General features: G+C 44.8%; 2 protein-coding genes across 10 annotated transcripts in view; one reads left to right on the forward strand and one right to left on the reverse strand.

The window, feature by feature from the left end:
• KIF24 (kinesin family member 24) overlaps nucleotides 1-13,907 on the forward strand; it is a 43,107-nt gene that overhangs the window by 21,773 nt on the left and 7,427 nt on the right. For all 9 annotated transcript variants that reach the window (XM_090037583.1, XM_090037591.1, XM_090037585.1 and 6 more), the window contains 4 exons: nucleotides 1,093-1,198; nucleotides 6,029-6,100; nucleotides 6,869-6,978; nucleotides 9,314-11,764. In XM_090037583.1, coding sequence (XP_089893709.1) covers nucleotides 1,093-1,198; nucleotides 6,029-6,100; nucleotides 6,869-6,978; nucleotides 9,314-11,764 — 2,739 coding nt within the window. The remainder of the gene's footprint in view (nucleotides 1-1,092; nucleotides 1,199-6,028; nucleotides 6,101-6,868; nucleotides 6,979-9,313; nucleotides 11,765-13,907) is intronic.
• UBAP1 (ubiquitin associated protein 1) overlaps nucleotides 12,015-13,907 on the reverse strand; it is a 56,058-nt gene continuing 54,165 nt past the window's right edge. The window contains exon 8 of the mRNA XM_090037594.1: nucleotides 12,015-13,676. Within this exon, the coding sequence (XP_089893720.1) occupies nucleotides 13,671-13,676 (6 nt within the window). The 3' untranslated portion in view covers nucleotides 12,015-13,670. The remainder of the gene's footprint in view (nucleotides 13,677-13,907) is intronic.

Genomic DNA, 13,907 nt, shown 5'->3' on the forward strand with positions numbered 1-13,907 from the left:
ATGTACAAATGGAAAATTAAAAACTCTCCAGTGTGCAACTATGGTCACCCAGAATAGATCTTGGAACATATAATGACTCAATGCCTGATCTATGAATATGAAGGTGGTATCACAGTGATATACTCTGCTGCTCCTGATGCAGTTGTCTGGCTCAGTCACTTAAATGTAAAATTATAATTGCTGTTCTGTATTTACATCAGCCATACAAAAGAAGAAGAGGCCCCTGATGAATGGGAAGTGGTTGCTGCTGTAAACAGGCTGCAAGAAAATATGGTCTGCTTTTTTTTTCCAAGTATCCAGCAGCACTAAACACATTCCAAACAAATAAGATGCGCATACTTTCCCCAAAGATTTTTCCTACAAATGACAAGTCAGAGCAACAAATGGGAAGAGTGCAAAAGGTCAGAAAACTCTTGCAGGTGTAGCACACGTGGCATGGATTTTGTCATTGAATAGGAGGTAAAGCTAAATAAGGAGAGAGGGTTGTGACAGGAGAAGTGGATAGACTGTCATAGGAAAAGCAGCAGGGAAAGGGAGAAATGAACACATCAGTTAAACAACTTGTAGCCAGAGAGAAAAGACTGGGAAAACAGGAGGACTAGCAGAAATCTCGAAGAATGGAAGAGCAGAAACACTGGCTCTGAAACCACTTGATGATGCCATCAAGTGAAGTATTATTTGCTTCACTGTAGCTGAGTTCTTGAGCTACACTGCAGTTCCGTACAGTGAGGACAGGTGCATTGGAATGAAACATCTATCTTAATTAGAAGATTTAAAAAGTCATTCTTTTCCAAGTGATCCATGTTTGCTCAGAAGTGACTAGCGCTGCAGTCATCTAGAGGTATGAATGTACTACACTTTGATCCATTAAGCCATGACGCATTCTCATCATCAGTAATTAGACTTCCTGTTATGAGCATCTGTTCCAGTGCCAGAATGCTCTGTGCTTGTCCAGTAGCTACTGGTATCTTGTTACTGTGATGCCTCTGAGATGCTTGCAGTAGGCATTTCATCCTGTTTTATGGCAGTGATGTCTTGCCATTCTTCTGCCGTTGCTGCTGGCCAGTTAAAAAATGCATTATGTTTTTCTAGGATCTCGTTCATTGACTTGGCCGGCAGCGAGAGGGCAGCTGATGCCAGAGACTCAGACCGACAAACAAAAATGGAAGGAGCAGAAATAAACCAAAGTCTTTTAGCTGTAAGTTTTTAACATTTATGGCAAAACTTTTTTTTGTAATTATTACCATATATTTTCACATACAACATGATCCAAAATAAAGCATGCATTTTTGTTTTTGAAAGGTAGAATGAAGAAAAAAGGGTTTTTCCTTAAAAACCACTGGGTTGAAGGGGTGGGGAGGGGAAAGAAAAAGTGTCCCAAGCCAACAGCTAAGGAGCACACGCAGCTTTACTTCCTGATTCCTCTGACAGAGTCTTAAGCAGCAGAAACTGCTGTTACCACATGTCTTCAATTATAATGCACACCCCAGTTTCCAGCAACTGGGTTTGGAGGCAAGTTGCATGTTATATCTGAGAAAACACAGTATTTTTAGCTTGTTTTTTAGGCTGAGTAGGAGAAAAGCAGAGTAATCTGTAGACAGATTCTAGTAGAAAACCATAGTAATAATAGCTGACAATTAAATTGCCTTCCAGCCACGTTAAATTAATGAGGAAAAGAATTTAATGGGATGAAAAAACATTATTTTTAAATACATGCTCATAACCAGGTAAACATACAGAAAATGTTCAGTATTGTGTAGTAAGTTCATATTCCATTTGATACTTTTTTTTATCATGGGCTATTTGCATGAAATTGGGATGTTTTGCTTTAAAAAATGTGTTTGCTCCTGATGCTTATTTTCCTACTTTAACTTGGGCTTTTCTGATATCACAAAGGAAAGATGTGTAAGTAGAACCCTAGGATTTAGCAGTTCAGGTGGGGGTAGAAAAAGGAGCAGGAGTAGATGAATGCTTCAAAATAAGTATCTTTACACTGAGATACACATAGCAATGAAGTGATGGACGAGATGGAGGAAAATACAGACAATGCCACACCAAATCGCACTGAATTTTCTCTGGATTTGGAAGCCGTGCAGAAGGGACCCACTGCTTTGCTTCAGATTAACAGAGCCCATTGACAACTGAAGTTTTTTCCAGACAGGGAAATGTGTGTGTATTCTGCACAGACTTTCCAAGGGAACTCTGTCAGTGTGTTGTAGGAGTGAAACAGCTTTCTCCACTTTGAAAGCAATGCAAACCACCTTGCAAAAGATTGTGCGTGCACTGAGGGTTTGCACAGAGTTAGTGCAGAGTAGCTCGTGCGCCCAAAACTGACACCTGGGATTACTGCACACATCAGTGTTTTGACAAGCCCCAAGTACATTCTAGTCTGGTGATTAACTCAGGGGATGTTTGAAATCTAAGATAGCCTCCATCGGCAACCTCACTGTGCAACCTTAGCAATCATAATTTTTTTGTCCCAGTGCACCTACCTGCACTGGAGGCTGCCTCTCTCTTTTTCAGAGTTGAGAGGCTTAATGCTGGTTTGTAAAAACTCTGAAAGACACGTTAGAATTGCAGAATACGTGCTGTCATTATGGCAATGGCCTGAGCACTAGTTGTGTGCACGTAAGTGTAGTCTAGCATCCAGTAACAATACTTGGACCAACCTCCGAGAGTTTACTACGCTACTGATAAAAAACATTAAAACTGAAGTGAATGGCACAGAAGTCAGGCAAGGCTTCAGCCAGCATTCCTAAAACCACTCTATCCTCATTTAGCTGAATAAACAGCAAACTGTATTTTGCACTTCACACCAATTGTTCGGTAGACCTTATTGTAATGCACAAACACAGCGTCTTTATTTTATTACCTCATAGCAAAATTATGGCTCTGAAAACCAGAAATGGTTCAAGTCATCCCTGACTGTCTTTAAGAGTCTAAATGGATTTCCATCATACTTTCCAGAAAAAAACTTTCTTCAGGGCTGCAAATGAATAGGAAACTCATCATGGCAAAAGGAAAGGCCATGGAGACATTTATAGGCACCTTACAATAGGCATTTAGAGAGACGGGCAGCCTGCCTGTGTATCCCCTACCAGCTCTTGCAGCTTTACAATCACATTTTTTCAAAATATTTTTCTTTCCCTTCTTGCTGTGTGAACAGGCTCTAGAAATGAGGGGAAATGTACTAAACCTGGCAAAAGGAAAAATAATTAAATACTTTATGCATTCGACAGCTATTTGGATGCAAAATCAGAGAGCTTTTCCCTCTAACCATCCCTGCCAGCAGGGATTGCAGAAACCTGCTGCTGAACCCACCCAATTTTAGGGATTTTCTTTTTTTATCCCCAAGAGAAAAAAGGACAACAGACTTTTTAATGGTAAGGCAATTAGCTAGTGAAACAACATACTTTGTAAATGGGTTCTTAGTGAATTGGCATTTTGCAGTCAAAGTGAGACATCTTTCCAAAATATACCTTGTAGCTCAACAAGAGATGATGGGATTGCTGAAGTCGTTGGATGAGTTTCTCACCTATGTTGCCATGACTGGTTACGACTGCAGTATAGTCACTGCCGTGACTGCAGTACATTTAGACATATCTGAACTAGCTCTAAACTAGCTTCTTTAGGTAATGCTTGAAGTGTACCAAAGCAGCATAGATCTCAACCCAGGTAGCAAAGCCCCCCCAGAAGCTGGGTGGTTAGTCCTCACCGAGCTCCATACTGCCCTGGCCATGCTGTTAGCCGTATCTGAGTTGGCTTAAGGGCTCACACGGACCGCTTGTGTACATCAATACAGGAGACTTTTACACTGGCTTAAACAAGGAGCAGACAGACCATATAAATGCCTATCCCAGCATAACTCTCAGGGTAGAATTATCCTAGGAAAATCTGGGGTAAAACTACATCTGTGTACATTGCAGTGATGTAGGTGTTGTGTGTGTGCTTCCATCCTGCAGCAGCTGTTTGCTCTGAGGTGAACTCTTATCACCTAGAAGGCAAAGCGCTGTAATACTGCCTACTGGTAGCAGCTGGCTCAGATGAACTGCTTGACTATGTTCTCTGAAGCCCATTTATTTCATACTGATATACAAAACCAGTGTTGGATTGGCACAACAGTGTCATCTGTCCAGGACCTAAAGCTAGCTTGGGTATGTCTGTGCAGGCTTCAGGTAATCACAGTGGTCCATGATGGTTTAGTCAGGGATGATCCTACACAGAGCAGAGGGCTGAAAGGAGCCTCATAAGCCCTCTGGACTAGGTGGCCTCATGTGGTCCCTTCCAGCCCTATTTTCCTACGACCCTATGAAAAATCTGTGAATTGTGACGTTTGATAGGGATTTCACTATGCCTCTTGCATTTTTACATGGAAGATTTTAGGAGCTACAGTTATGGGCAGTAGTCTAAAACCCTAGCATAAATAGGCAGTCTCTCGCTAAAGTCCTCTTGAGGGTATTTTCTAACAGTATTTAGAAAAACCAAAATCAGAAAACAGTATGATTTTTAAACTGGACACTGTGCCATGCAGTGTGGAAATCTCAAGTTAGTGTCAGTATTACAGGGCTGTAATCTGCCTAATGATATCTACTCTCCATGTAGTTGCTCTAATAATGGCTTGCGTCAATGGGCACACAGTCCATTTCCCCTGGTTGTAGAAAGCATTAAAGTCTGCTCTAGAGCATGACACTCTTCTGTTTGTGCTGGTAAAGGCACATGACAAAGACATGCACTTTTTAATGTCTGAAATTGTCAGCCTTTTAATAGACAAGCAGTAAATCAGGAGGGAAATGTTTCTCCAGGATTATATGCTGTTCTTCCCAAGAATGATTAACAAGAAATAGATAATGGGTATATTTTCAGGAAAGCAGAGTTGCATTTAGCTGTTCATGTCTCATTAATCTTAATGGAAGGTCTGTGGTTACGTCCCCACCCACTGTGCTGAAATAGTAGCCCCGCTGCTTTGCTTGTGGCATTTCTGTGTATGCCGTTAATCTGTCAAATGGACTTTTGGCACAATGGGCTGGTAAAATGCTCACTCAGACTAACTGACTTGAAAATGGCAATTATAGATGAACAGCTGTGGCTCATCCATGGATTTTGGAGCCAGTAGCTTTCCATGCTCTTAAGAATGAGGAAGCATGGGCCACTGATGTCTTTTGGGGATGCACAGATGGTATGGGCTTCAGGGCCAGCACTATTCACCATTCCATTCACTTGTATGTTTATTTGTTTCCTTAAAGTCCTGATTCATTGAGTGCTGAGTTTAGTGCTTCACATCAAAGAAGAGACTTATTTTCTCTTACCTTATCTTTCCCATTTGTTTCTTCCACTGTGGCATCTGGTCATAATCTAGATTATAAAATGGGCATGAGCTGTCATCCATGCACATCTGCATAGTCCGTGATGTAACAGATGTGTGATCCTTGGTTGGTGCCCCTTCAGGCTGGCCCACTAGAAATAATACTATTGTTTTTCTTTAAAAAGCAATGATCAACCTTTCAGTGCAGAAGGACTTTAAAGCCAGGAGCTAATGTGAACATTTAACACTGCCAGCAGCAATGCTGCTCTAGAAATACTTACCTTGAGAAAGTCTTATCACCTTTGGATTGCCTGAAGACCTGCAGGGTAGCTTTTTCCATCTGCAGTTTGGGTCCCTGGCCACTTTGAAGCAGCCCCAGGTGTTTGTGTTCTGTGCACACAGACATGGATGACCTGATAGTAAAACGAGAGCATATATACGTGCCAGGGTTCTTCCTGCTTGCAGCTGGGGACTGTCAGAAATGTTCATTCTATTTTAGGGGTGATTCACGAATACTGGTGGGTGGGTGGAGAACTGTTCCGACTGACTGGTGGTTCCTCTCGAGCGGGGAGTGAAAATGGTGGCAGAGGGCAGGAGGGTTTCATTCACACAGCTTGCAGTGTTGTGCACTTTCTGTGATTGTCCCATGCTAAGCAGCTGTCCACTTGTGTAGCAACTGCCAGATCATATTCTCCTTCTGTGCTCATTTTTCTTTCTCTGTTGCAGCTGAAGGAGTGCATTCGGGCTCTGGATCAGGAACATGCTCATACTCCTTTCAGGCAAAGCAAATTAACTCAGGTAAACCAAAGCCAAGGCAGTAGTGGGTACTACCCCTAAGAAGAGCTGAAATAGAAGTAGTAAAGTAGAATAATCCTGACTTCAGTGACTTAATATTGATAACCCTTTGGGGAAGGGCGCATGCTTTCCAAGCATGCATTTAAGTGGTAGTCTGAGGAAAGGCCAGTTTTCATGGTACTAATGCCAGCCGGAAACAAATGTGGATGTGATCACTCTGTAGGAAATGTTATGGTCAGAGTTGACTAGATCTCAGAATAAACTGCTCTTATTCCTGTGTAAGCTCCTGTGACGAGCTGTGTGGACCAGCCATCCTCAGCAGTTCCCATTGCGGCCATCCACTTAAGACTCTTGTCTGTTGATTACCTTCCCATTGTCTCACAATGATCTTGCCCCTGGCATGCAGTAGCCATCGTGCACATTTTGATTAACAGTGCTTTACTGTAAGGACAGGTCTCTTCTGAGCACACACTGCCCAATACGTGCCAAAGCCCTGATATTAGGCAATGCAGGTGGTTAGCACAGCGTATACTGCATGCCAAGAAAAGCACCTGAGACAGAGTTGGAGAGCAGTTCTGAGCATGTGCTAAGGGCTACATTCAACCAACTCCACTGCCTAATTTCCATCTGAATGGGACAGTCTTCTCAGCAGTACTCCTGGGCTCACTACAGTGATGTTAAAAGGTCCCCTAAGATTTAAACAGTTTGGCTTGAGAGTTTCGAAGAAATACGCTAGTTACTAAGAAGGTGCATTTTTCCTTTTCCTGCAAGGTACTGAAGGATTCTTTCATTGGGAACTCCAAGACGTGTATGATAGCCAGCGTGTCACCTAGCCACATAGCAACAGAACATACCTTGAACACACTGCGGTATGCTGACAGGTGAGTAACTTGGATTATGTTTCCCAATTTGAGCACCCTAAAGGAATAACAGATGATACATGTGTGTAATGAAATGATTTTTGTTGGTTGCTAGTGCTAGTCAATGCCACAGGGTCTAAGAGCAAGAAATGCAGTTAACACATAACAAATAACATTCTTGTCTGCTGCACTGCTGTATGCTGGGTCACTTAATTCTCCAGGTCTCTTACATGATTCTTTCTGATGACACACAATTTAGATCTCAACAGTGATCTGAAACCACTGTTGCAGTGATTAAAATCTCATTGTATTTTTCATAAACCATAGAATCATAGAATCACAGAAGTCGGGTCAGAGGGACCTTGTAGATCTTCAAGTCCGACACCCTGCCTGGGCGGGAGAAAAGACTGGACTCAAATGAGTCCAGCCAGGTAGTCATCAAGCCTCTTCTTAAAGATCCCCAGGGTAGGAGCCAGCACCACTTCCCTAGGAAGTTGGTTCCAGCTCCTAGCCGCCCTAACTGTGAAGTAGTTATTGCGGGTGTCTAATCTAAACCTCCTCTCTAATAATTTGTGTCCATTGTTCCTTGTCATGCCGGGGGGCGCTCGGGGAAACAGCGTTTCCCCTAAACCCTTCTGGTCCCCCCTAGTGAGTTTATAGAGAGTCACCAGGTCCCCCCTCAGCCTTCTCTTGTGAAGGCTGAACAGGTTCAGGTCCCGCAGTCTCTCATTGTAGGGTCTGCCATGTAATCCCCGGATCATGCGGGTGGCCTCCTCTGGACCCTTTCAATGTTGTCCGCATCCCTCCAGAAATGGGGCGCCCAGAACTGGACGCAGTACTCCAGCTGCGGCCTGACCAGTGTCGCATAGAGGGGGAGGATCACCTCCCTGGCTCTACTTGAGATGCACCTGTGGATGCACGACAAGGTCCGGTTAGCCCTGCCAACCGTGACCTCACATTGCCGGCCCACGTTCATCTCGGAGTCAGTAATGACTCCAAGATCCCTTTCTGCCTCCGTGCTCTCAAGAAGGGAGTTTCCCATCTTATAAGTGTGCTGCTGGTTTCTACTGCCTAAGTGCAGCCCCCTGCACTTGTCAGCATTGAAACGCATCCTGTTTATGTCAGCCCACTCCTGTAACCTATCCAGGTCTTGTTGCAGTCTTTCCCTCCCTACTAGCGTGCTCACCTCACCCCAAATTTTGGTATCATCAGCGAATTTAAACAGGTTGCTTTTCACCCCATCGTCCAAATTGCTGATGAAGAAATTGAACAGCGCGGGCCCAAGGACCGAGCCCTGGGGGACTCTGCTGCCCACTTCCCCCAGGTCGAATATGACCCGTCCACCACCACCCTCTGAGTGCGACCCTTGAGCCAATCTGCAATCCATCTGACTGTGTAGGCATCAATGCCACAGTCGCCTAGTTTTTTAATGAGGATGGGGTGGGAGATGGTGTCAAAGGCCTTGCTGAAGTCTAGAAAGACTAGACCAGTAGGATTGATAACCCCAGCGGCCTGAAGAAACTCCACTTTTTTTTTTCTTATTGTTGTTTGTGATGTGATTCTGTGTAGAGTGTGCCATCTGTGCCCAGAGACCAGAATTCTGGTAGATGATTATCTTTTACTGGAGCAAGGTTGCATCTACATAAGACGCTGACTGTGCAATTGTTAGCTGCACAACCATTTTAGTACTTACATATACAAGTATGCAAGTAGCTCATTACTACTGCACAGTAGTGTCACATCACACTTTGTGCCGCATGATGCTACTGCGCAGTAGTACCGAGGTACTGTACAGGCAGTGTCTCGTGTAGACGCAGCCCAAGTGCATGGTTGGCATAGACAACCATCAGCTTTCTGATATCCCAGCACCCTTCCTCAGGCCCCACTATAGGTGCCTGAACACACAAATTATGAACTGCTCTGTACAAAGATCAAGAGAAAGAACAACATAAAATGCAGGAAAAAGAAAAGATAATCAAAAAAGGCTTGATATCATTTATCACCAACTGCCTCACTGTGGGTTGTTAGCCTTCTTAGAAATTAAGGTAGAACTGGGTCTTGAAGAGGGATTTGGAGGAAAAGAAAAGCAGATACAATTCCTTTTCCTTTAAATTGGACAGAAGTGCTCTTTACTTCCTGTATTGTTACCACTCCCCGTTTAAGAAAGCTGATGCCAACCCCCCACAGGAGTGCTGCATTTCATTAGCAGTAATGTACTACCTTTAATGGGTTAATTGAAGCACCACTGATCACACTGATTTAATATTCATGTACTAAAATATGAGGCTGTGCTAAAATCACTGTAAATTTTTACTTGAATGCCCTGAATGTTCCAACACACCGTCCTCGCTTACAGGGTAAAAGAGCTGAAGAAAGGAATGAAGTGTTGTACCCCTGTCACAAGCAGACATCGGACAGCCGGAAATCCGTCTCCCAAGCGCATCCAGAACTCGCCATCAGTGCAGGGTGGGGAGAAGAGCTCTCCAAAGAAGGTGAAGCTGGGACTCCAGCATCCTCTGACTTCTGTGAGGACAAAGGCGTGTGCTTCTGTGTTCCACGCAGCTGGCATCCCTTTCTCCTCTACCCCCAAAGGAGCCAACAAAAGTCATACCCAGAAAGCAAACTCCAGCTCGCCATGGCTCCATCACCCCAGTCCAGTGAAAGGAATGCTCCCCACAGGACATCCCATGAAGAAAAAGATGGATCTGACACCGCTGTCGGAAAAGAACCATTTTGTAAAGGATTTTGTGGTCAAAACAGCTGGAACCCCAGAAGCAAAAGAAAGGAGCCAAGGAGATACCAGCATGCAGGATAAACAGCCAGTCAGATGCCTGAAAGTGCAGACAGTGCAACCTGTCCAGAAGCAACTCATTTCCAGAGAGGACTTTTCTCTTGGAGACATAAATCATCCATCAGACAGCAGTCTGAGCCCTGGAAATACATTCCTTAAGCAGTGCATTGAAACCTGGACAGACCTTTCTCCGTACCAGAAGGGAAGGGAAGAACATTTGCGTCTTTACCACCAGCAGTTTCAGCAGCCACCGATTCTCCAGCAGAAGCTGAACTATCAACCACTAGAAAGATTTTTAGCCCAATACAAGCCCCAGGAAATTAGGGTTAAGCCAGAGCAGAGCCTGACACCCAGAGATGCACAGTGCAAAGATGGGATGCAGCTGGAAGAGCTGGATGACAGTGATTTTAGTGAGGACTCTTTTTCCCCAGTGTGCACCCAAGAGACGGCGAAAAAGAAAAACCCCAGCGACTGCAGCCAGCATTCATTTTTCCTTCATCAGCGAGAACAAGGAGCGGAGGAAGAGCAGAAAGTCTGCAGGAAGCCTGGCTTATTCTTCAACCATGCAACGCATATGGAAGAGCATGAATTAGATGACAGCTGGGATTATAGCAAAGGCTCCTCATTTCCAGAGACAAAGGAGTCGATTAAAGATGCAGAAAAGAGGATGCAGTCTGACTGGAGCATAGAGGGTGATGTGACTATTGATTCTTCGCTGAGCGACCAGACTGCAGAAAAGCCTTATTGCTTGCATGAAGATCTTGTCTGGAGCTGGAAGGACGACATAGACTTGTCAGCTGATCACGGCCAGTACAGCTCCAAACAGAAATCTCAGGTTTCTCCTGGTGAAAGCTCCTTATTCCCAGATAAGGACACACAGTGTCCATGTGTGCCCTACCTATTGGACTCAGGGCCTGTAGGATGCAAAGAGATTAATCTTCACCCTGCACAAAGGGAAAACTCCATCAAAGGCAGACAGGCTCCTGTTGAAGGAAACATAGAAGGGAAGAATCTGATAAATGCAGCTTCTAATACGTCATCAGAATTCACTTCTGAGCTGATGGCCCCTCTGACCTTGTCTCTCCTTGATGATGAGGAGGCAGCTGATCCAGAGAACCACCCTCCTGCCCAGGAAGGGGCCATCCATGTGAAACAGATACTGGAGACAAAAGTCTGCAGCCCCAGAAAGAAATTGGAGGGAGAGGCCAGAGCATTTCTTAGAGATGAAACCTCTCCAATAGGCAGTGTGCCTGAGCTGGGCGAACAAATGCACCACCATGAAATGAAATACACTGAGCATCATACCTTGCACACGGAGAACATGTGGCTTTCACAGGCCTGTCCTGAGCCACAGCTTTGCTGCAGCTTGGAAGATTCAGCCCTGCTGAATGCCTGCCACGGGTCTGTTGATGCTTCATTTCCTAGAGATGCAGACTTAACAGAAGACTCCAGATCTGGAGCCAGAGACCCCTGCGAAGATAAGGAGGGTTTATTCTTTCTTAGTCATCACAAGTGTGGTGAATGCATGGATAGCAGACACTATGAGGCTGATACTGAAGATGCTACCAGCAGCCTGTTGAACTGCCCAGGAAAACCCAGCCTGGGTAAAGCAACAGGTGTTAGTCCCATGTCTCAAACTGTATGTATGGACACACCTGCAAAGGGCTGTTTTGCAAGCCCCTCACCCATTCCTAATGAGAAGAGTGAGGAGGGCACAGTCCACTCCCCTCCTCAAGAAACCAGCCCGCTCCAGCCGAGCTCAGAATTCAGACCGAAGGACTTCAGTCGTGCTGAAGACATGTTCAAGTTGTCATTCGGTGGCGACGAGTTGGGACTGCTTCAGAATAAACTGGTGCAAAGTCTTTTTCCACAAAGCAGCTTTGATGCTGCAGAAGTTACCAAAGAGATTAAATCGTTAGCAAATCCAAACAGTCCCCCAAGCACCTCCATCCTCAGAGACCCGACCGATGCCTCAGAAACATCAGACCTGCCCCTGGAAGTCCTGGAAGAAGCACAGTAAGTTTGCATTTACCCCTCTAGCTTGCATTGCACAGATTACAGACACTGGATGAGCACACAGTGCCTTTGCCTAAGTATTTTTGTATAGTGTTACAGGTACTTCTTAAACTCAGAGGGAGCCAGTTCTTCTATTAGATGAAGTTGCATATTGAGGTCAGGTAAGTAGTGCCTCCCCTGTCACAGGCTAGCTGGGCACTGTGAGCGTATCAATTTTATCACAGGCCAACTGGGCTGTTTGTTTCAGTTTCAGATCAAGGAGGCAAAGTTGGGAGTGAAATAAAGGTAAATTTATTATAGCTTGCACACACACACAACAGTTAACAGAAGGATAAATACAATACGCAGACAATGCAGTATTCAAGAGCTAATAGTAAATAATAACAACAGATAGATCAATTCTGTCGCAGGCCAACTGGGCACTGCAAGAGTATTAGCCACTGGGCTGTTCAAAACAACAGATAGACAGACATGAGTTGGCAAATTATCAATAGTCCCTGAATGCCAGGTACAAGTCAAGTGATTCCAGTGAAGTCAGGCATCCCCGATCCATGCTGTCAGAGGGTTACTGGGGAAGGTCCCTTTATCAGGATCTGATCCTCACTCACACCAGGAGTCCGGGGTCTGGGCGTGGAACAGAAATGACCGTTCTGTTCCCTCCTTCTTGCTGGTCATCTGATGCATGTGCTTTTTATACCTAGTCTTATGTTACTCTGTTGGCCTCAGAGCCACTCATAATGTTGCCCTATAGCTGTTACCCTATGGGATTGAAAGGTGTTAAAATTATCATAAAAGGTTACTACCCAAACTTGGATTTATCCAATAAGCAAATTATGATGCAGCACCTTTAGGTTTGAAATCGACATTGCCCAGCCTACTCCCCAATCCCTTTTAGGCTTCATTTGAATATGCTTTCTTGGGATGTTCTTTCCTGGAATGTGTTGGGTGTGCCAGGCAGTGAGATCCAGTTTTATCATCAAGGCTGAACCCTGAGCAGAAACTGTTAGGTCAGCTAATCTCACAGCTACAGCTTCGCCTATGGGGCCCAGTCAGTTCCATGAGCAGTTGATTTATCATTTTGGTTAAACTTATGACAGACAAGTTACATTTGTGGTTTACAAACTTACAAGCTTTATATTAACTAATATTACCTGTTTAGGCAAAACACCAAATGCCTCCAAGAAGCACATTTTATTGCTTATTAATTCCTCTGGTTCTGGTCGTCACACTCCCCACAGAAACAAATAGGAAACAGCAAGTCCAGCTAACCAGGGGTAAAGTCCCTGATACAGTGCTCCAGGATAGCAAAGGCTGAACATTGTCCTCTCGCTGCCAGACACATAGCCAGCACTCCAGGATCTGGCTCAGTCAGAAGGCAGAACAAAGTGGCACCTCGCTAGACTGACTAGTTCAGAGCGCCACACTTGAGAGTCCAGCTATGGCTTAGCTCACATAGAGAAAAGCGGTATTTCTGTATAGGAGGAGGCTCACCTGGAGAAGTGAACTGGGGCAGCATCCACACCGTATTTAAAGGATGTCCCTGCCTCTCCCCGTCCCAGTTCATAACCTAAAGATGGTGCCCCTCATTTTTTTGCTCCTGGATTCTCACCTGATCAAAGGTGCTATGAGTTGCCACACACTATTACTGGCCAAGAGACTGGCCACTGCTCTCAATACAGATCTCTTAGTTACCTCTGACTGTTCCCTTCAGCCTAAACTACCGTGCTGCATTGTGCTTGGGGCTAGTTACTGCAGGAAGTGACTGCTGAGAACTGCAGCCCTGTATAAATGCAGAGTTCATGTGCTGAGGTCTCTGCTCTGCCTTCTTGTTTGCTAGCAGGTGCAGTTCCTGGGTCGGTGATCATCAGTTAAAGTCTTGGGTCCCAGACTGTTCTTCCTGTAATTTTCAGCACTGCAAAGATACGTTAAACAGCATTTACAGTTGAAGTACCCACAAGCTTAAACACTTTGGGTCAGATCCTCAGCTGACAGAAACTGGCCTGGTTCAATTGAAGTCCAAGTTCTATCACTTTACACCCTCTGAAGATCTTGCCTCCCTATAGCCAGTGGCAGGGCCATCTCAGCTGAAATGCCCTCTCTTTAGAGAACTGCCAGTGTCCGACAGCATGCGGGGGGGAGAACA

Source organism: Crocodylus siamensis, chromosome 3 (assembly GCF_052110815.1).
Source record: "Crocodylus siamensis isolate JL-2025a chromosome 3, ASM5211081v1, whole genome shotgun sequence".
Taxonomy (NCBI): domain Eukaryota; kingdom Metazoa; phylum Chordata; order Crocodylia; family Crocodylidae; genus Crocodylus; species Crocodylus siamensis.